Source organism: Fundulus heteroclitus, unplaced genomic scaffold (genome assembly GCF_011125445.2).
Source record: "Fundulus heteroclitus isolate FHET01 unplaced genomic scaffold, MU-UCD_Fhet_4.1 scaffold_146, whole genome shotgun sequence".
NCBI lineage: Eukaryota > Metazoa > Chordata > Actinopteri > Cyprinodontiformes > Fundulidae > Fundulus > Fundulus heteroclitus.
In genome coordinates, this window is record NW_023396558.1 from 199,257 (window position 1) to 221,930 (window position 22,674).

Below are 22,674 nucleotides of genomic sequence, written 5' to 3' on the forward strand. Positions count from 1 at the left end.
TGATTGTTTAGTCAGACAAATAAGAGCTGATGAAATGTTCAAAATGGTGTGGAGCAATTCAATAATTACATTGTGGCAGTTTAACAGTGATTTTCATCATTTATCAGTTAGTCTGCTAACTGTGTACCCACCAGATGTTTTGGTTTCTCCTTGATGCTTCGGCCAGTGTTCTCTACTCCTACCTCACCTGTACAGGGAACTAAAGTAAGTACAATTTTCTTGAAATTTTTCCTTGTTTTAAACAGCTAAATAAGACCATTTGCCAATGGAATGAGTATTTTTACCCCTAAGATAAGATAATTAGATATCCTGCGCTTGAAATAACATGATAGAGATGAATTGTTCTTATTTTAAGTGCAAAAATCTTATTCCATTGGCAAATAGTCTTATTTACCTGCCCAAATCAAGGAAATATACACACATTTCAAGAAAAGTTTACTTACTTTGAGTTCCCTTTTTGCAGTGTGTCACCAGTTTGGGTGGTAAGCCATCAGAAGTGTCTCCAACTCCAACCAGTTATCAGTGGAAATACACAATGTGTAAAGTATTTGCCTCCTTTTGAGATATTTTTATGTCAGACAAAGATGATCTGAGTAACTAAAAAAATTATATTCTAAGAGATAATTTCATTTATTTGAGGAAATAAGTTGTCTGATCCAACTTAGACCTACATTAAATAGGAATTTCCCCCCAAACCCAATAACAGGCTGTGCAATCTTTGACTAAAACACTGCTATCAGTTGTTTATGATAACTTGCAGCGACGCTATAGCATCACTGTGGAGGAATTTCAGCCCACTCCTCTAGGCAGAATTGTTTTAATACAGCTACACTGAAGGGTTTTTGAACATCAAGGGACCGATTAAGGCCATGCCACAGCATCTAGTCAGATTTAAATCCCAAGTTTGACAAGGCCGTTCCAAAACCTTTAGTTATTTTTGTTTAGCTTTTTCAGAGATGAACTTGCTGGTGTTTTGTTTTTTCTGGTAAATAAGTAATGGACATTATTGTTCTGTTTGCTTAGCAGTAGCGTTTGCCTGGGAACTCTCCAATGGATGGTATTTTGCCCAGTCCCTCTGTCCTTGTTAGACCTTAGACACTGGTTTTAACTGAGGCAGGTGAGACCTGCAATGTTTTAGACGCTGGGTTCCTTTGTGGCCTCGTGGAGGCACTACTGGAGTTATTTATGTAGGTCACTTCTGGAAAGTTTAGACACTGTTCCCTTTTCTTAATTTTCTTTCATAATGTCTCTCAGTGTAGTTTCCAGGAGTTCCGAAGCCTTAGAAATGGCTTTTTAACCTTTTCCAGGTTAATAGACAACAATGACGTCTTTTTTTATCCATTTGGAGTATTGATGTGTTGCTTTTTGAGAGATTTTAGCCTTCTCTATGTTGTCAAGATCTATTTAACTGATTTGACGATTCTGCAGTTTTGGCAGTAATAAGGCTTGGGTGTGGCAAGTAAAATTGACCTTAGCTTTGCTTTGTTATTTTTTTTCTAAATTTAAAATTTGTTTGTGGGTCTGAAAAACATAATTGTGACAAAGAAGCAAAAATAGACTAAAATCTGCAAGCAGTCAAACACTTTCAAAGCCAAGAGATAACGTCCTCTATTCTTGGAAAAAAGTTTCTTAATTTACAGGAAACATTTTCAGTATCATCACATCATTTTGTCTAAATGTTTGTTCAAAGGTATGTTGTGTATTTCAAGAGGTTTATTTGTTTGTTGGAGCTTGATGTCTTGCATTGTGATGTAAGTGTTTCAGCTGTTGATTGCACAATAACAAGCAGACACACACGTACATTTACAGAGTGACTTGTGGTGAAGTAGGATTTTCCATCTGGGTGGTTTGTAACAACATAATAGATTGATGGTACTTTTTCCATGTCCACTGACTTGAAGGCTGACTAGTTAGACTTGGATAGTTGAATGTGAAACACACAAACGAAAAACAAAAACGTTCAATAGTTTTAGTTAGAGAGAGAGATTATATTTTCTGTGGGATTATTTTTGCTCCAGGTTTACAAATTACTCAATAGTTTGTTCACATATTGTGCGTCTGACATGCAGTGTTAGTTTTTTTTTTTTAACCACACAGTATTTTGCATATAGACCAAAACACTTAATTTCAGAGACTTGCTTGGGCCTTGTTGTGCTTTTTGTTCACTGATGTTTTCTAGCAAATTTACAAATTAGGTTAGTTTTGTGGGCAAAAGAAATGCATGTCATTAAAAAGTATATAACATTGTTCCTAAATGGGTGAAACAATTGAAGGCATAGTATGTCTTTAGAGGAAAAAAAAAACAAAAACAGGAAGCACATTTTTGTTATGTTGTGTAAGAGTAAATGTAAATGCTACAAGTTTGATGGATATCAGTGATGCTCACATATAAAAAAATGTACAACTCTTAATAATTATTTTTAAACCATTACTATACATCTACAGTTGTACTCTTGAGTTCTTGCGTAGAATTAAATGTCTTAGCCAGATAGAGCTTATTTTTTCTTGTTCTTGCCATCGCAAGTAAAATAATGTCTGTGAAGTATTATTGGCCTTTAAGGCCATCAAACTTGTGATATGCATCACTGGTCACGTTTCAGGATTCCAAGTCCAACTTTCAGGCACAGCCCACATTGTCAGTGCTTATCTACTGAACAGTTACTTAACTGAGATGAGGCCCAAAGGATACAAACACAGACCATCTACAGCCTGGTGTTCCTGAACAGAACCATCTTCTGCAGTGCGAACAGACTTCACAAGTGATTCATCTTTAGGTGTCTTTGTGTGTGTGTGTGTGTGTGTGTGTGTGAGAGAGAGAGAGAGAGAGAGAGAGAGAGAGAGATAATAGAACTGTCGCTGTATATTTGCTGTACAGTCAACCAAAGTTTCAATCTTGTGCACAGTTACCGTTTTGCACACGTCATATTTGTGCTGCCAAGGCCATTTTTGAGTCACACATAGAAGACTGTAATGTGGGTTGGGTTTGTAACAAGTGGTTGAGAGGAGGTGGCAGTCAAAAACTCACAACCATAGTAGGTACTGGGAATTGTGATGTGCTTTTTTTTTAATTAAATACATCTTTCATCAGCCTTACAAAGCTTGGTTAAACGGCTGTTGTTACAAAACACAAGAAGCGACAGAGTCTATACAATCTGTAACATTACTTTATAGCATGGGCGGTTCTAGACAGGGGTCAACAGTGGACAGTGCCCCTGTAGAAACTGGTCCTGGCCCTGCTATGGCACCTGTACTGAAGACATAAAACTAAATCAGTTTCCTGCACTGGCACCGAAACTGTAACTGATTGGTCCCTTGGACCAACTTAAATCTTTGCCTTTACAGTTTTAACTTAATAATGAATTTAAAACTGAGCTGTTGCCCTTTTAGCTTCAGCCGTATTGATACAGAATCACAGTCTTCAGCTACTAGATCAGATGTGGCATGGTTGACCCCGTTGCCAGGTGTGACGCTGTCTTTGTAATTGGATAAAACTACAAGAACAAAAACATCACAAATTTGCTCCTATTAATCAAAGGAAAGACCAAATGGAAGTGGCTCAAATCTGACTTGCAAAAATCATTCAGGGACAGACCTGAATCTTCACACTTGTTCTCAAATGTCTGACCTTGTCACTTGACTATCAAAAAAATCTGCTTTGGGACACATTTGCCTGCAGTGGAAATGGGGCCAAAGAAACACCGCACAATTACCACAGTTACAAGCATGGATAGGAAAAGAGTAATTAAGCAAGGGGAGTTTGTACATTTGTACAGCACATTTCAGTAACAAGACAATTCAAAGTTCTGTTACAACAGCAACAGATCACAGAAGTTTCAGATCATATCTCAATCCATAGTCTAATGTTTTGAATGTCTCAACGAACAACTAAATGATGTAGAAATGCAATGAGCGAGCTGAATTTAATCTTCAGTTATGTCTACGATCCGTGTGAGTGTGGGGATGCAAGTATACCATTAGCGGTGTTTCCATCAATGCTTTTTTTATGAGAATTTTGAAATATCATATCAGAAAAGGGTAATGGAAATGGCAAAATGTAATCTTCCTTAATTTTGTCAAAAAGCTTTTGCGCATGCTTGAGATGGTTTTTGTTTTTTCCGAAAAAGAGTTAATGCGCAAAACTAAGTACATAAGTACTGATGTAGCAAATATTACGTCACATGACTGATAAGCCGTTTCCGCTATCGGCATTTTCCTGGATATTCCCATAACGTGCATAGAATTATTTTCTCTTCTAGTTGACAAGACAAAACAATTACAACTTGGCCAATAGCAACACATACCTGAAAACCTAAACACCATTTTTCTTAGATGTGTGGTCAATGCTAGTTTTTAACCTCTACTTCCTGTTTACTACAGCAATGTCAACATCGTACAAAATTACACTTTGCGTAGCCTTTTTAATTCTCTCCAAACCAGTGAATGGAAACACGACTAATTCGCCTTTTCTTTTCTTTCCTTATTTGCAACATTTAAAAAGTTCGCTCAAAATTTGCATGTCCAATCTTAAACTAATTGTATAAATGAACTTGAAGTAAATAACTTATTGAGGATGACACACCAAAATCCGAACTTATGTTTCAAGCAATTAATTAATTGCTTAATACAGTATTTCCAGCATGATGATCACTAAACAAAGTTTATCTAAATATTACTAGAGGGGAAATGCCATTATTTTATGCCAATGCTCCTGCTAGATATGTCCGATTTAATGATTCTATGGGACTTGACATTTTCCTATAGCAAACCACATCCAAAGTTGGTGTTGATAAATTTACTGGCATGTATGAACTTGAAAAAGAATGAACAAATAAAAAAAAAAAAAACTATGGTTCAATACTATTGCATTTCCTAGATCTGGAACATATGTAAATTGTACACAAGAATTAACCAGATTTGTGGATGTCCAAAACACTTTACTCTGATAGCTTTCCTAATTACTTAAGATGTTTCTATAATGTCACGAGAATGCAACACGTTTAATGGTTTGGCTTAAAAGGGACAAATTATGCAAATCCACTTTTTTAACCCTTTGCTGCGTTCTGGGAGTTTCTATGAAGGCAGAATGGAGTCCAGGTACTACATATATATCTTTATTTTATTTGTTTTGTTTGTATTTTTTAAGCTGTTTAGTTTTATCTGTTTTCTGTTATGTTTTTTTTTTTTTTTTTAATTACATTCCAGTACTGCTGCAGAACTGCTAAACAACGTCATGAGCTTCTGGCTCACCAATTTCGCAAATCCGTAATTTTCATTTCTCAGAGCAATTTTGTTATCCAAACTATAGGATGCAGTAGCTACAAGTTGATAAGTCAAAATGTTCAAATAGGATGGAGTGGAACATTCTGCCACCGGGAGGGGCCAGGGGCGTGAATTGCCTTTTAAAGACACCACACCAAGTTTAGTTACCATAACAATGCAGACGACAAACAACTCTGCATCACATTTAGCAAATAGAAAATTATAAGTGACCTAACACAGCAAATGTTTAGTCAGATTTTAAGACACACAATGCGATTTTAGTAGTTACCAGTTGACTAGTTTCAGCCGTTCTCTAAGCTTTCCATTTTATAAAAATAATGTTTAATCTAAAAACAAGTCATCATGAAAGATGTTTGTTTTAGAATTTTAGTGTACGCATTGGCTTGTGAACATTTTTTTTTTTTTTTACCATTTTGCTAGAACATGGAAAAATGGACATAAACACATAGATACACTTGTATTAGCTTGCTCAGGCGTAGCATCAGATGTCTTATCAGCTTGTTAACCCAAGAGATGACCTATACAAGGGTATGTCATCTTTAATCACATCCTATTGAGCCACATGCTTCCTCTCTATGTGCCTGTGAAGAGCATTAAATGACTGTGGATGTTTGTGGGAATGTGCCTGGAGGCAGGCGGGAGATGAATGGGAGGCGTTGAGACAAGAGCTTTTCAAAAATGGAGAATTGTTTAAAAGAAAGACAGGAGAAAAATAAGCGTTGCAATGATTCTATTCACAGATTTTTTTTCAAACACTGGATTTAAACCATTGGTCCATTATAAAGCTTTATAATCCTGGTTACTTTGTTCAGCCTTTGATGGTTGGCCGCGCGTGTGTGTGTGTGTGCAAGTCAATGAGTGTGCAAATGTGAATGTTTGCTGGCTCCATACTGCTGTAGGGCACAAAACTTTGTGTATGGATGCTAATACTTTTTTAACGCTGCATGCTGACCTGCGGCACTGTGTGTGTGCATGCGTGTGTGTCCATGTGTTTATTTTAGATTAGACCCAACCAAAATCGTGTCCATGGGGAAGTTAGGCTGTTATTGCATCAAGAATAAGATACATCAAAGAGAAACGAGTTTCACACAGAGCCGAGCAAATGGAGTAGCAGTATGGCGCTCAAACTTCTCTGCGCTGTCAAAGAGATTTAAATCAAAGTGGGATCAAATTCAGAAAGAATGAAGACAACGCATGTAGAGAATGTTTAAAAGTAGCAGACCAGAGTGAAACAACTGTATTGCTAAATTAGTACCCAAGTAGTATCATTAGTGGAAAGAACTGAGTATGGGAATAAAACTTTTCACTGATCCAATACTAGACTTAGTTGGTCCCACAGATGATCTTTATTGATAAATCCCTACCCCACCACATACTTTGATGCCTCGCTCAGACTTCTTTCACTCAGTTTGGATTTTCTTTTTCACATGAGTCAATGTTCCTTCTTTTTCCCATACAGAAAACCCTACACACATGTCAAGGCTTATGCATCTCACTGCCTGGGTCTCAATGCCCTGAGGATGCATCACTGTAGACCACTGTTAAATGCTAAAACCAGAGCAGTTTAGGCATTTTGAAGCAATGACCTAACATTGCTACAGGAGGAGACCCCACACTGGCTAAAGCACTAATCTTTATTCTAATCTTGATCAATCACTAAACACAATGTATCCAAAATGTAAACGATATTTTTGATCTGCTTTGGGGTGGATCAAATCGTTACTGTTCATTTAGACCTCTTTTGCTCTTCATACCTTTGCAATTTGGGTTGTTCTGTGCTTCACTTTTTCATGACTAATTGGTGCGATCTACGATATATTGAATCCTGATCATGCATCATTTCTTACCTGCCAAATTGACAAATCTTTACCCATTTTGATATTCAATGATTTAAAGTAATTATGTATCATCTAAACATCTTCTAGAATCGGTTAAATACCACGGCAAATAACAGTATATAGCTTCAGGAGCTTGCTTAGAGTTTAATCAGTGGTCATAATCAGTCGTAGACTACAGGTCCAAACAGGAATTTGAACTAGAATAAATGAATAATGTGTAATGGAACATTTTCAGACAATATTTAACAAATTAAGTACATTGATTTTCCTTTTTAAGACCGTTTCTCCATTATTTCGATAAATCCTAAAAATACTTCACTACAAATGATAATTAACCAATAAAGTATGGTTTAAGTACACGGGTAAAAAATGATTTGTTCACAAGTATACAACAGTAAGGTATGAAAGGGGGGACGCATACTTGCATGTTTTTTCCCTTTGTGCTGGTAGGTGTGATGAAATTTCAGCCTTACAAAACAAGACAATATAAGATTTCAGGTAAATGAGGCAAAACAATTTTTTTTTGCTAGGTTTCTTTGTAAACTAAGAGTTCTAATTTATTGTTCTTACAAATCAAAGCAAACGGTGTTTCAAAGAATCAACACGCACTGCAAAATAATCAAGTCCAGGTTTGACTTGTTGTTATACTGTGCATTATATGCTTATCTAATTCTGTTTTAGTCCTAATAACCAAAAATAGGATTAAAATCTTTTCCTCCTTATGTTTTCACAATACAAACATTGTTTCTTAACCTCAAACTGCAAAAACAAATCACTTTCAGCAGTGGTATTTTCCAATTCATCCTTGATCAGTCCAATTATTTTAGATGTTAAACTAGATATTATTAGTGGTGGTAGAAGCCTATGTCAACATCATCATTGTTGACCCGCTCATTATTGTGAGCGGGCCAGAGTTTTGTTTTGTTTTTCTAGCAAAAGCCCACAATTCTAGTAAACAAAGTTAAAAGGTGGTGGAGAACTCTTCAGTGCTAATGTAAGGGCCAACATGTCTTAATTTGCTAACTTTGTCAACACAGCTTGCCAATTCTAGCACTGCTTGATTTCTTTACTTCAACATTTGTCTCCAAATACTGTAGCAATATTCAAATCCAGGGCCATTTACAAAGCAAGAGAAGACAAGGCAAGTGTATTGGTATAGCACATTTTCGTAACAAGACAATTTAAAGTGTTGTACATGAACAGAACATTAGAAAAGATAACACACAGAGGAAAGTACATTGCAGTGGAGTAATGGCAGCAGGTCAAGATGCACTACAAACTTAATCTAATGATGTTTCAGTAAACTACAACAGTTTAAATTGAGCATTAATATTCAAAGGCAATTCTAAACAAATGTGTTTTAAACCTTGACCTAAAGAAACTCAGGTCTTCACTTTCATAGTCATCTGGAAGTTTGTCCCAGATAAGTGGAGCATAGGAACTTAATGCTGCTTCTCCATGTTTGGCTCTGGGTATGTAGAGTAGACTGGAGCCAGAAGACCTGAGTGATTGGGAGGGTTGATACACTGACAAGTCTGTGATATATTTTGGTGCTTAGTCATTCAGTGATTTATAGAGCAACAAAGGTATTTTAAAGTCTATTCTCTGAGTCACAGGGAGCCAGTGTAAGGGTTTTAGACCAGGGGTCACATGCTCTACTTTCTTGGTCTTAGTGAGGATATGGGCAGCAGCGTTTTGGATCAACTGCAGCTGTCTCATCAACTTTTAAGACATACCTGTAAAGACACCCTTGCAGTGATTAATTTGACTAAAGATAAATTCATGGATTAGTTTTTCCAGATCCTGCTGAGAAATGAGTCCTTTAATCCTAGAAATGTTCTTCAGGTGATGGAAGGACGGCTTGGTAGTTGTGTTTAGATGCCTTTGAAAGTTCAGCTTCTGAGTCCATCACTACACCCAGATTTAGGGCCTGATCTGTATTCACTTAACCTGATTCTTGCCAGATGGATGTAGTTCCGTTGAGCTCCACACAGCTCCACACATTCATCTGGAATCACTGCCATTGGGAGGGATTTCAGTACCACATAAAATGGAAGAGCTAATCAGGATCGCCAGGTGGGATTTTCATAGATGTGACGTAGCAACTTTTTGGACTCAGACAACAATGGAGGCTCACAGAGAGGAAGCAAGGGTGACCAGATGTCCCCGAGTTCCCGTTTTGGATGACCTGTCCAAAGCAAAAGCTGTCCTCGGAAATGTCCCCGATTTCAGTGTACCATGATGGAGTTAAAAAGCTTAACGCAGCAAGAGTTATTTACCCTGTTCTACCGCTGTCCAGACGTAGTAGAAGAGATGAGCAGAATGCGGCTTCCCTGCAACGTCAGCATTGCAGATTGGGCAAAAAATACAACCCCCCGACAGAGACTATGCGCCCGCCCACTTAGCAAAATCAGAGACATCCCTGGTTTTCATGAGAGAAATCTGGTCACCAGGTAACATTGATGCTGCCATTTCATCAGTATTGTCCAATCTACCGAATATTTTTTTCCTTTAAAGAACACCAGAGAATGGCTTTGAAGGCTTTTGTTAGTGGAAATGATGGTGTCAGTTTTAGTGTTGGTTTCGATGTGAGTGGTTGAAGTAGCACGTTAGTGGTTTATCCAATCATTTGCAAGGTTTTTTAATAAGGCCCCTTCTTCTGAAATACATCTTCAATGGAACAATCCCAGAGGGATGTGTGAAGCTCTGTGGAACGACATACATCTGACGAGAGTCAGGTTAGTATTTACTAGTTGAAGCAGCGAAAGCTGTGTGCTAACTTTTGATCACTCCTCCACTGGTCCTAAAATTATTTATTTCAGTTTTTATAAAACTGAAGAAAATTTTGGCACATCCATGCACTGATTTCTTCTAAGCATTTACTCAGCGCTTGAATGGGTTCATAGTCACCTGATGACAGTGTGATGTAGAGCTGTGTCGCCTTCATAGTTTTGGTAACTGATGTTTTTCTTTTTTATTATTTGAGGTGGAGGGAGAAGGTAGATATTGAATAGAGGGAGGACCCTTGGGGAACCCTACATGTGATTTTTGTCGTCTCTGATGTAAAGTTTCCTACTGACACAAAAAGGTCTCTGTCCTTTAAGGAGGATTTATTCCAGTGGACTGCTATACCAGAAAGGCTGACCCAGTTTCCCAGGCACTCTAACAGAATGATCAACAGTATCAAATGCACTAAGGTCCAATAGTACCAGCACTGTGGTTCTTCCAGTCTGCATTTATATGGATGTCATTTAACAGCTTGACAAGGGCGGTCTCTGTACTGTGGTGAGCAGTGAGCACGAAACCTGACTGTAAAACGTCAAAGTGGCTGGACATTGTTAAGAGGGCATTTAACTGTTGAAACACGGCTTTTTCAATTATCTTATTGATTTGAGATGGGCCTGTAGTTCTGCAGTAGTAATTTGTCCAAAGTGTTCTTTTTTTCAACAGCAGTTTGATAACTGCTGTTTTTAGGGTCTGGGAAAATACACCTGACAAAAGGGACAAGTTTAATTTAGAAATTATGACAGGCACAACTTTCTTAAAGCAGCAATAAGCAAAACTTCACCACTGGGTGGCTGTTGAGCACTGTCGACCAAAACAAGATGTGTGGCAAGCCACCCTTCTCTCTACCTCTACATCTAATTAACAGACCAGTTATCCATTTAAATTTTATATTTTTTGTCAAAGAAAGAATGCCCTGAATGTATGTGAGGATTACTGAGGGGAGCCCACAAACCTGCTGGTCTGCATTTAACAATGCTAACTGTGTTAGCTGGGCTACCAGCAACTCCCCTAACATAGCAGTAAAGCCTGGCCCATTGCTGGTCAAACTCCAACAATTAACCAACATGCCACAATTGTAGCATTATATTGAATCGAATCAACATACCAAGGCAAGTCTAACAAGACTGTAACACCAACAAAAACCAACACCTGACTTCATGCAGTTAATCATCTGTTTGGAGGATGAAAGCTAGCTCTGAGTCAAACTGGAGCTAGTTCTGCTGTCAAAATGCTCTCCACCTTGGAAACACGAGGCCAATGTTGATCCTTGTTTTGTCTCTTTCCTTATCTGACAACTTCTTTGCCAAAGACTGTTGTTTTTTGTGGTAATAACAGGTCCTGATCGTCTGCAAGTAAATGCGGTGGTGGCATTTTATGGGCCGGGAGGGGCTAGGCCCTGAGTGACAGCTGTTCACATGCACATGCATGCATGTGCCCCGATCCGGCTTTGTAAACAAGAGACTATAGAACAACACAGCGTGATGATGTATGCCGTCGTACTATATTACTCCTTAAAAAGATACCTTTAGGTCTTTACAAAACTATTTTTTAGTTCTTTCTATCTAAATTAATGAAATTTTGCTTGTTGCTCCTTTAAATAAAACTGCAGGTATAGCATTGAGACAACTGGAGGAGGATGTTATTTGGTGTACGATTTCTTCTAAGATTTTGTAGTTTATTTGACAGAATTGGGAAATTTTTCAAAATCAGTTCTAGTTGAAGACGTCTTTGGTATTGAACTTGATATTGATGCACAGATGACCGCCAATTTTGTGAGGATTTTTTCAGTAAAGAAGTTAGCAAATTCATTGCAGGCCCTGGTGGAGTGCAGTTCAGAAGCCACGAACACAGCAGGATTTGTTAACCTGTCGACCGTGGCAAATAAGGCACGAGTATTATTAATGATTTTGTTGATGATCTCAGAGAAGAAAGATTGTCTTGCCCTTTTCAGCTTTAAGTTATATCTGTAAAGTCTCTCTTTATAGATGTCATAGTGAACCTGGAGTCTAGTCTTTCTCCACCTGCATTCAGCTTTTTGACACTCCTTTTTTTCATTTCTCCATGCTGGAGCACTTCTCCACAGAGATTTTTTTCTCCCCAGAAACAACCTTCATTTTAATTGGAGCAATGCAGTCAATGATGTCTGAAACTACTACTAGTTAATCTACTGAGTGGAAGTAGAAGAGTAAATGTGGTTAAAGGTTTCAGTGGAGCAGGTTCAGTGTTTTCTTATGACTTCTCTTTGGCTTACCGAGTAATTGGAAATGATAACAGAAAAGTGATCAGACAGGGCAACATCAGTTACACTGACCTTGGAAATGTTTAGACCCTTAGTGATGATGAGGTCTAAAATGATCAACTCCCTGTTTGTGGGTTGGCTGTTTAACATGTTGAGTCAAACCATAATTTCTGAATGTGTCACATAGTTTTTTTGCAGCTTTGTCTTGAGGGCTGTCAAACGTGAAAGTAATTAAAAAGTAGGAAACGACATCATCGATAAGAGGTCATTAAAATCACTCAGAAGGTTTGTTTTGAAATTATTATTATACATTCAAAACCATAGTTTGTACCGGGCTCTTTACCCAGAGAGTCAAATATTAAAAAGATTCAAGTTTACCTCTCCAATTTATACCTCTCTTTTTTTGTTAATCCTTATTTTCTCATGGGCGTTTTTAATAAGAGCTCACTTCCAGTCAAATTCAAGTGCCGCCAACAATTATACAGAGTTTTGTGAGGTGGACTTTTGATTTGAAATATTGTGGCATTTTAATGTAACCTTTTCCACAATATCTCACTACACCTTTATTATATTCTAGAAGTATTTGGCATAATCTTGCATATTGAAAACCCCGTATACAAATATTGTATTTATATTAATTAATATTTTTCAAAATAAGTAATGATAAAAAAAAATCCTCCTGTTACTATTCTAGTAATGAAATGCAGGAATTAGATGTGCACACAGTGGTTAATTGTCAACATGATCGTTAGAGCATGGGGCAAACTGGGAAAAAGTATCTATTCTTTTGTACACAAGTTTAAACTATACTTCCCTAAAATGTTGCCATGCATTCAGTGTTGAAGTCCTAGACTGTATTGATGTTTTAGAGTTGAAACTAGCTAGATTTTGTGAAGAATCCCCAGGTCATAACAAAGTTGTAAATTGCTCAATATCTACTTTGTTTTATGCTGTATTCACATGAGAACGGTTGTTTGGTGAGGCTGAATAAAAAGAAATGCACTCCTCTTAACTAAACATAATTTAGAGTTTTAAGTCCAAATACAGGTATTGAGATGTTGCGTCACTTCAAGCAGGTTATTTAAACACCTCCATCGGTTCATCTCCACCTTCCATTTATACCTCTCTTCTTTGTTAATCCTTATTTTCTCATGGATGTTTTAAATCAGGATCACAGTATAAAACCAAGCTGCCTAATAACATGTAACCTCTGTGCTGTGTGTGTTTGTGTGTGCGTGTCTGCAGGGAGTTTGGCTGGAGGGATCCGGAGCTGCCAGAGGTGATCCAGATGTTGCAGCATCAGTTTCCATCAGTCCAGTCTAATGCAGCAGCCTACCTTCAGCACCTCTGCTTTGGAGACAACAAGATCAAATCTGAGGTACTGAACTCTGAAGGGAAACCTCTGAGGGGGGAGCTTGAATCCGATAGAGAATCTGTCGAGGTTGCTAAAGATTAAGGTGATGGCAAGCTTAAAGAATGGGAGCTCATCACAAAAGGTTAGAAATGAATGAGTTACGATTAGTGTGACAAATGATTGAGAATGCCAGTGGAATCAAGCAAAAAGCTTTTCCTTTGAAGCCACAACAAACAAGACTTTGGTAAAGTTATCCATCAAACTAAAAGAAAAACTGACTTATTGTCAGATAACCTCCAAAAAATAAACACTGAAGCTGGAGATTGTCTTTTAGTTTTTACTTAATCATTGATGCTCAAACCGTCTGATGTTATGCTACCACAGATTGATAAATATAAACAAAATACATTAATTTCCATTTACTGCCTTGAACCTTTATTGCAAAAACTTGACTGCCCCGTCCTTTTAATCAGCTTCCACTAACAATCCTCAATACTGCATACTGTTCCTGTTTTGATAGCATGAATTATATAACTAAGAAGTGCCCAACAACCAGAGGTCTACAGCCTGTTAATTGGTAAACTATTAGTTTTACAGCAGGGTTACATGTTATTGTTTGGAATAAACAAAATTTAACTTCAGTCACTCGTGCAGCTTTGCAAATGTTGGCAGACAGCTCGCTAGCAGAACCTGCTGCTCCAGAAGTGGGGTCTGGGAATAGCCGTGAAATCGAACCATTATGCATTCATCGCAGACTGTCTGACAGCAGATTCAGTCTATAACATCAGTAAAAGCAGTCAAACCTAGGGGAAGATGTGTAACTGTATATTTGAAAGGAATTGCACGAGAGCTGCGCAATATATACAACCGCAATCATCAGAGCAACAATATAGTTAGCAAGTTGCTTTAACTTTACTGACATTGATGCCAACACCAGTTCTGACTTTTAGTGATCAAGATGCCAGCACTGAAAGAGATGGGTGAGAACATTACAATGTTTAAGATTTGAAATCTATCACAATAGTCTGCTGCCGGTTCCTCGGATTCATTTTAGCACCTGTGGAAAAAGAGGCTGTGGCTCCAAGGCTCTGGAAAACCCTTCCACTCTCTCTGCACGCCACAGCATCTACTGACTCTCTTAAAAACACTCCAAGACATACTTAACTAGACAGGCTTTTACGTTCACCTTATGAGATGTTTTTTTTTACCATTTATTTAAGAATGTCTTTAATTCTAGTGAAGCATTTTGTGATTTTTATCTGTGAAAGGTGTTTTATAAATAAAAATGACTTAATTAAAACAAAATTTGGCAGAAGTGTAGAGGAGTTTAAAAAGGAATCAAATAAACATGCAATTGGGTCTGAAATGATTAATACCTGTGGTAGATTTGTATTTATTTATTTTTTAAACCAAGGTATTTGGTTTTCTATATGAAATGTAATTATAAAACTATGTACAAGGACTGTCATTCAAAAGAACTGTTATATTTGGTACATATGTTTTATTTACATTTTTACAAAGCATAAATGGAACATACCATGGTATTTTTGATCATCTGATTGGCTGCAACGCTTTGAGGCTTGAAGGCCTCTTTGCCGTCAGCCTACTCTTCAGCTCCCTTCACAAATGTTCCATCAGATTCAAGTTGGGACTCTGGCTGGGCCTCTTAAAATGTTAATATTACTTCCAGTCAGAGCAAACATGTTGGTAAAATTATTTGCCAGGGACATGAATAATTTTGGGCTTAACTATGAAGCTGGGACTATTCAGCGAGTAAGAAAAGTAGGACCCTTTCTCCATAAAGCCCCATCTGGAAGGTTCAGGAGAAATACCAACACAACTAGGGCCGCTTTCTGGGGCAACCTGCTTTTAACCTGATAGATGCGCTGAAAATTGAAGGAGGTGAAGTAAAAAGTAAAAAAAAAAAACAAAACTTTTTCCTTTTATCAAAACAACCTAACAATGTTGCAGAAGTTCTTGAGTTGTTTTTGTAACCAAGTCAACGCTGACGCAGATCAGGAAGAATCTCTCTGCCTTGGTCAGAGGACGTCTCCTTTTCTCTTGTCTGTGTCTACCTCCTGAATACCTGGAGGAGTCTTAAATGCCATAAAATAGGATGTGTCAACGCCATCACAGATGGAAACTGAAGAAAAAAATGAGAGGTTAAATTATTCTGTAAGCCACAAGATTTTACTACTCCTTGTATTTTGTTCCACCCTCACAATCAATATATCAATTAATCCTATTTCCTGGCCCTGAATTCCTTTTTTAAGTCATATCTGGTTGCACTCAGGGGTCTTTTTTGAAAATCAATTTTTCTATGGGTCAGTCGCGACTCGCGGATCTGCCATCACACTGTGGACCCATGCAGATTTCTCCAGCACAGCTCTTTGCTTGCGTGATAAAGCTGCAATAGGAAGATGGATAACGATCTGGTGCCTGTGGGGAAAATAAATCAAATAAAATATGCTGTGCTTTTGCTCTCAGTCTGTACATTCTAGTACTGTCTAAACAAAAGCATAAAGAAAACACATAGTAGGACAACTTTATGACCATATGTTTCTTTTCAGATAATAACACTGCATAACAATGCTACTCCTTTTACTGCTTTAACAAAGTTTGATTGTTGGAAGATAATAACAATGAAAAGAATACTTAGGAATAACAAGGCTTCAATAAATCAATTGTCATCACGCAACCAGGGCAAAAGAGCTCCAGATAATGTTTGTGTGTACTAGAAATATGTATTAATAATGATGATAATAATAATAATAATAATAATAATAATAATAATTATTATTATTATTATTATTATTATTATTATTATTATTATTATTATTATTATTATTATTATTATTATCTGTGGTAGTAGTAGTAGTAATAATAATAATGATGATAATGAGTGATAAAAAATTATCATATGATATAATTAATTAAATATTCTAAATTGAATATCTACCTACGGTACTGATGCTCTGTAGGTATTCACCTTTTTCACATTCGGTCAGACTACAGTCACAAACTTTAATTCGTTCTATTAGATTTTTATTGAATAGCCAATACAAAGTCAGTTATTGTTAAGGGGAAGAAAAATTACATATTTTGTAATACATCAAATTTTGAAGTGTAGCCTACCATTGTATTCACCCCTCATTAATCTGATATCCCTAAATATCCCTAAAATCCAGTGCAACCAATTTTCCTCTGAGGGCATTTAATTAGTAAATGGGTTGATCCTATGTCCATCTAAACCAGGAGTGTCAAACTCAATCACAGAAGCAGCCAACATGAGATTCTGATAAAGGCTGTGAAGGCAGCAACTGATTAGGGTGATGGTAAGGAGGTTGCCCAACAAAGAATTGTCAAATAAAGACTCTTTCGTTTGATCACACTAAGTAAAAAAGGAATAGAAAATGGTTGACAGGGAATTTGCCTGCTTTTGTTAGATCTAAATAAAAATAGAGAAGCTATTGGGTTTCTTTTTTTATCTTCTGAAAGACATTTCCAATCAGAATCGAACTTCTTGGTTGAATGAAAATAACTTTTAACTCAAATCTGCCAGCGGTGTGAATAAAGAAGGTGTGAGTCTTAAAAACAAGTTTCACAGGGTTTTCTGGTTTACTTCCGCAATTCAGCTAATTCTGCTAATTCTGCTCGTCATTTCTGGTTGAGTAAGGTCAGCGTTTATTTTCATTGGATGGGGATGGCTCTAAAATGGGGGCAAATATATGTGCTCATTCTTGTCGGTCCATCCCATAAAGTCTTAAAACAGTGAAAAGACATTTCTGGGTACAATCAAGCTGGTACCACTAATATCCAGGCCATTGTAAGATTATTCACTTTAAACTTAATATATTCATGTGCAACAACACAACTTTATAATGTAACATGGTTCCGAGATGCTGAGCGGGCTGGCTGTAACTCTGACAACTGTCAATTTGCTTTATTGTTATCTCGCCATTATTTGTAACACAGACAAGCAATGCACACTACCGTTATTTAGAGCATTGCCTGAAGGCGAGTCGATTTGTCTTCATACAATAGAAGCTCCGTTTAGCTGGTGTGTCTTTAAATGACGGCTGCTTCACTCTGTATTAGACAGCAATAACTCCTCACCGTTCGCACCCAGCCCCGCCGCTGACTGCGCTCCTGCTTCTGCGCTGTCTCCGTCCTTCGTCTGGAGCTGTCATCCCTCAGTGTCCTGCAGGAAGCCGCTCCATCTGTCTCCTCCGTGTCAATTCGCTGCAGCTCAATTCCACTTTATTAAGGCTTATGGAGACGACAGATATGAGGGTGAACCAAGTTCTTCAAAGAGCAATCAGGCGCCAGGAACTGAACACGGAGTGAGAGGTAAAATGAGGGAGTTGACTGATGAAGGGTGGCGGCGTGTGGAGCAGGGTTGCCGGAACTAAACTCTGTAGGCTAAACAATGTTTCGCCCTTGAGAAAGCTGAAGTTTCGGTACTGAAACAACAAACTGAGGGATATGTACGACCTTCTGCCTGATCAGTCTCCAAGCAAGTAATAAAACGTAAGCTTTCTGTCATTTATGAGATTCATCTAAACTCCTGAGGATCTAAACTATATTTCATAGTCGTATCAACTGAAGAAATGTGCTCTGCCTTACAGCTCTTACCTTCTTGCGCCCATTTATCTTCATTATTGCATTGAGGTTTTTCCTGTGCAGTTCAGGTAAATTAGATCACAACAGCGCTCTTCACACTTATTAACACCCCTGGTAAAGATGTGCAAAAAGCCTTGAAAAGAAATGCATCTTTTATTGAAGAAGCATAATCTCACACTGAAAAATACAAACTTTGAAGGCGCAATAAGCGACATTTCATTATTTTAGATAGAAAGAACTAAAAAATAGTGCTGTGAAGAACTAAAGATAATATTTCAGATGGACTATGGTTTGACTTCACACCGTATCTCTCTGTGTTGCTCTCCAGTCTCTTGTTTACATAGCCGGGCCGGCCGCGCGTGCACGTGAACAGCTGCCACTCAGGGCTAAGCCCCTCCCTGCCCTAAAATGCCACCATCAGAGCAGGGCAGTGCTGGAGCAACATGGCGGACAGCATCCCCAGCAGATCAACATGTTCTCTTGCTAACAGCATTATAAAGTCATGAGTTAAGGGCAGCGCCTGGGGATCCCGCGTAAAGCAGGGTCTGGGGCAGTTTGTAGGGACGCACCTAACGGCTTGCCCTCATGTAGCAGCGGCCGACTGGCTGCGTTCCTGGCAACGCAAGGCCTCAGTCAATCGTTCCCCGATGGACGGTTGTACTGGAACTGAATTTTCGATTGTAATGCAAATTGCAGTTGACTAATAAAATTGATTGATTGATTGATTGATTGATTGATTGATTACTTACTTCTTCACCTCTGAAAGGCGATGCTGTTTTTCTGTGTTTTCATCCTTTACAAATATGCGCATAAGAGGCAACGCGTGAGAACGGAAGTGGATGTAGAGAGAGGCACTGCTTGTGACACGTGTTGTTTTGGTCTACAGACAGTGCTCAAGCACCACCTAGTGGTGAAATGTCGCTTATTGCTCCTTTCATTTCTGTCATTTTTTTTTTGTTCAGGAAAAAATCCCATCCTATGCAAAAAAAGTTGTTTTTTCTTAAAATTTTCATTCCTTAAACATGTAAATTACTTTTTTATTAAGTATGTCAGCTGAAGCAACGGTTGAACCCCGTTGTGTTTCCATTTAAACATTCGAGTTCCTACCTCTCTGAAAGTTTATTTCGCGATGGTTGCCTTTTTTTGAGCATGGAGTGTCATACACACGTTGTGTTTTAAAGAACATACTGCTTATGGCGTGGCAGGGAGCCTCCACCAGTTTCAGCATTGTGTTGCGTACAATCTCAGTTGCAATCCACAATTGGATTGCAACTGAGACATCGTCCTGCATGTGTTAGCAGACACAGAGAAGCAATTCAGCTTTTAATGGCTCATTGACATATGCCTGGGAACTTGATGTGCCGACCCCTTCTTGAATCAGGGTGGTGGGGGTTTTTGCTTCAGCAGGGACAGGGAAAGCTGTAAGAGTTGATGGGATCATGAATGGTGGTAAATACAGACCGTGGAAGAACAGCTGTCAGAGGCTGCAACTGTCTTGAGATGCAGGTTCAACTTCCATCAGGACAGCAACCCAAAACTTTCAACCAGACCGGTTTGGTGCTGATAAATCAACTCTTTCTATCTCCAACCCATTCAGACTAAATAATAAAACATGGTTACATAACTGTGGTTGTCACGTGAATTACTTTGTTTATTTTACTTGTGTGTTTATGTTGTGTGGTACCCAGAAACTATAGTTCTAAGGACCACTGACTCTGACAAATATAGCCACGGGAGAGTCTCCTCCTACTGTTGACGCACCACATGTGCTGGTTTTCACTTTTAGTTCACATCAAAACAATCACAGAGTATCAAAATGCCCGTCAGCTGTCGGTCAGGAAGAGCAGCGTTATCCTTTGACCCAACCAAGACAGAGCCATCTGTTTTTTAGACCATGGCCATAACACTCATTACAAATTTACCTTCCTTTGGCAGACATATTCCTTTATAGCAAACAGGCTTAAATCAGAGGTAAGTGGACTTTCGGTCAGTTTCTGAAAACCTTTCAACACCTATCCAGGACTCTGTTAATTCTAGTAGCTCGCACTTGAGCAATTTGCAGTTGGAGCGCCGCTTTTTTTAAGCACATGGAGACCCATCCTCCATTTGCTTATCCTCCGATTTAAGCCTGTTTGCTGATGCGATGACCCGGATGAGTGATAATTTGCACAGGCACATTTACATTTATAAACTTTGACTTCGACTTTAGACTTTATTGATCTCACAGTGAAGAAATTCACTTGTCACATCGGCTCAATAATCAAAAGAAGGTGCCACAAGGAGGAGAAGGTGCATAAGGTACATACAGTGTGTCCACATATATACGGTGGATCGAGAAAAATAAAAATAAAAAAAGGAAATAAAGCAGAGATTTAAGATGATTTATGTACATTTGAGGTGATTTATATACATCTGGATTTGACGTTGTACATTAAAGTTGTTCTTTACCAGGTAAAGAACAACAGTGAGTTAGTGAGATAACTATAACAACTGAAGACACTTATTTAACAGGATTATATATTTGATAGGATTATATTTAAACAAGGTGAGTCTAGTTTTAGAGTTTGAGCTGCTGCGTATGAACAATATAAGACCTCTGACTATTGTTATGTTTATTTGGAATAAGTGCAAACATTGTACAACTCCCCTTTTATAAAAAGGTAAAAAAGAAGGTCAAATGAATTGTTTGCATGGAGAGCCAGCCTTCATTTTCTTATTGTCAAGAGAGAAGAAAGCAAGGAGATTTACACACACACACACACACACACACACACACACACACACACACACACACACACACACACACACACGATTGATTTAGAAAGAGCAATGGCTAATCTTTTAAACATTTTAAGTCCATTACATGTATAGCTTTGTACTATTTTTCACTTGTGATTGAGAAAACATACTTGACGTCCACGGTAAAATGCTTTTTAATTAGCTCCAACCTGGCTGAGCTTTAAGGAACTGGCCTTTCCCTTCCCGCTGTCTGCAGATTCGTCGACAGGGTGGAATCCAGCTGCTGGTTGACCTGTTGGACCACCGGATGACAGATGTTCACCGCAGTGCCTGCGGAGCGCTGAGGAACCTGGTGTACGGCAAGGCCAATGACGACAACAAGATCGCCCTGAAGAACTGTGGAGGCATACCCGCTCTGGTCCGACTGCTGCGGAAGACCACCGACCTGGAGATCCGAGAGCTGCTCACAGGTACAGCACACCTGTTATTTCAATATTAAGTGTCAACCGAAACGAAACCCCGCTGCTGTTTCTCATTGACAGAGAGATCGGTAGCACAGGTTTGCTTGTGCCTCTTCCAAACAGCATTTTTTTGTTTGAGCTTGGGATGATCTTTCACATGCTACTTGCAAACATTTCGTTTACAGGGAAGCGCGCCTTGCTGTACTCTGACAAGAACTGCAAACACACTCCCACACACACATGCATCCGCACGAAGAGGGTGTGAGGCAAAGTAAGGCGAGAGTCCCCACAGTAGTTTCCAGAATGTGTTATAAATTATGGGTTTATGGTCCATTAATTTGAGGTCCAAGAAAAGCTGCGCGTGGGACGTAAACAAAGACAGAGTCGTCAGTCAATGCATTGCTATTGTTTTTAAAGTGTTACTTTATATAGATTTACGTTTATATATATCCTTACAATCAAGCACAGCAAAAGCACACCCCTCCAGAGAGAGCTGGAGAAATGACAGCTCTGAAAAAGGACTATGACTCAATTTTCAAAACCGATCTGCAGAGAAATTCCCGGAGGAGGACGTGGGTGGGTTAGGAGCGAGGGTGATTCCTATCCAAGGGCTAAATAAGGAAAGTATGGATTTATCTTTGTAGTATCCATTTTATAAAACCGAGCGTGCTAATGCCCCATAAATATGAATTCTGCCATATCGGTTGTGCTCTTTCTGAGTGTGGCTGTCTGTTGGATAGAACACCTATTTCACCACCTACATCCCAACTAGCAGGTGCTATACTTAGATGTTTCAGAATGTCGAGAGCTTATAGATACAGTGCTTTGCAAATGTACGCACACCGCTACGGAGACAACCGTTTTAGCTCATTTTTCTCTGCAAAAGAGTTCAAGCTCAGTCAGTTTGGATGGAGGGCGTCGGCAAACAGGTAATCCTGACACAAATTCCCAACTGGATTCAGGTCTGGGCTTTGACTGGGCCGTTTCATCACAAGGATTATGTTTTGATCCAAACCTGCAGCGCTGACTTTACATTTAGAGCATTTCTACTGATTGATGAACCTCCACCCAAGTCTTTTGCATCCTCTTATAGGCTTTCTTCCATGGTTGCCATGTAATTCGTTCCCACAGCATGTACGTCCTATATTAAGGGGAGTAACGCCTGGCTTTACTAAGTATACTGCATGTATACTATATATACATGCAGTGAAATAGTATATACTTGAATAATAATGTGTTTCAAGTGAAGATTTAAAAACAGGAATTGAGTCGACCTGTATGATTTGTGATAGCAGATTATTCCACAGTTTGACTATGTGAACACAACATTTAAATTCAATTCAGAAATGAACT

General features: G+C 38.5%; 1 protein-coding gene across 14 annotated transcripts in view; it reads left to right on the forward strand.

Annotated features, from left to right (window-relative positions):
- The window catches only part of ctnnd2b (catenin (cadherin-associated protein), delta 2b), a 206,627-nt gene that overhangs the window by 137,586 nt on the left and 46,367 nt on the right, over positions 1–22,674 (forward strand). For all 14 annotated transcript variants that reach the window (XM_036129208.1, XM_036129209.1, XM_036129212.1 and 11 more), the window contains 2 exons: positions 13,390–13,522; positions 21,117–21,330. In XM_036129208.1, the coding sequence (XP_035985101.1) occupies positions 13,390–13,522; positions 21,117–21,330 (347 nt within the window). The remainder of the gene's footprint in view (positions 1–13,389; positions 13,523–21,116; positions 21,331–22,674) is intronic.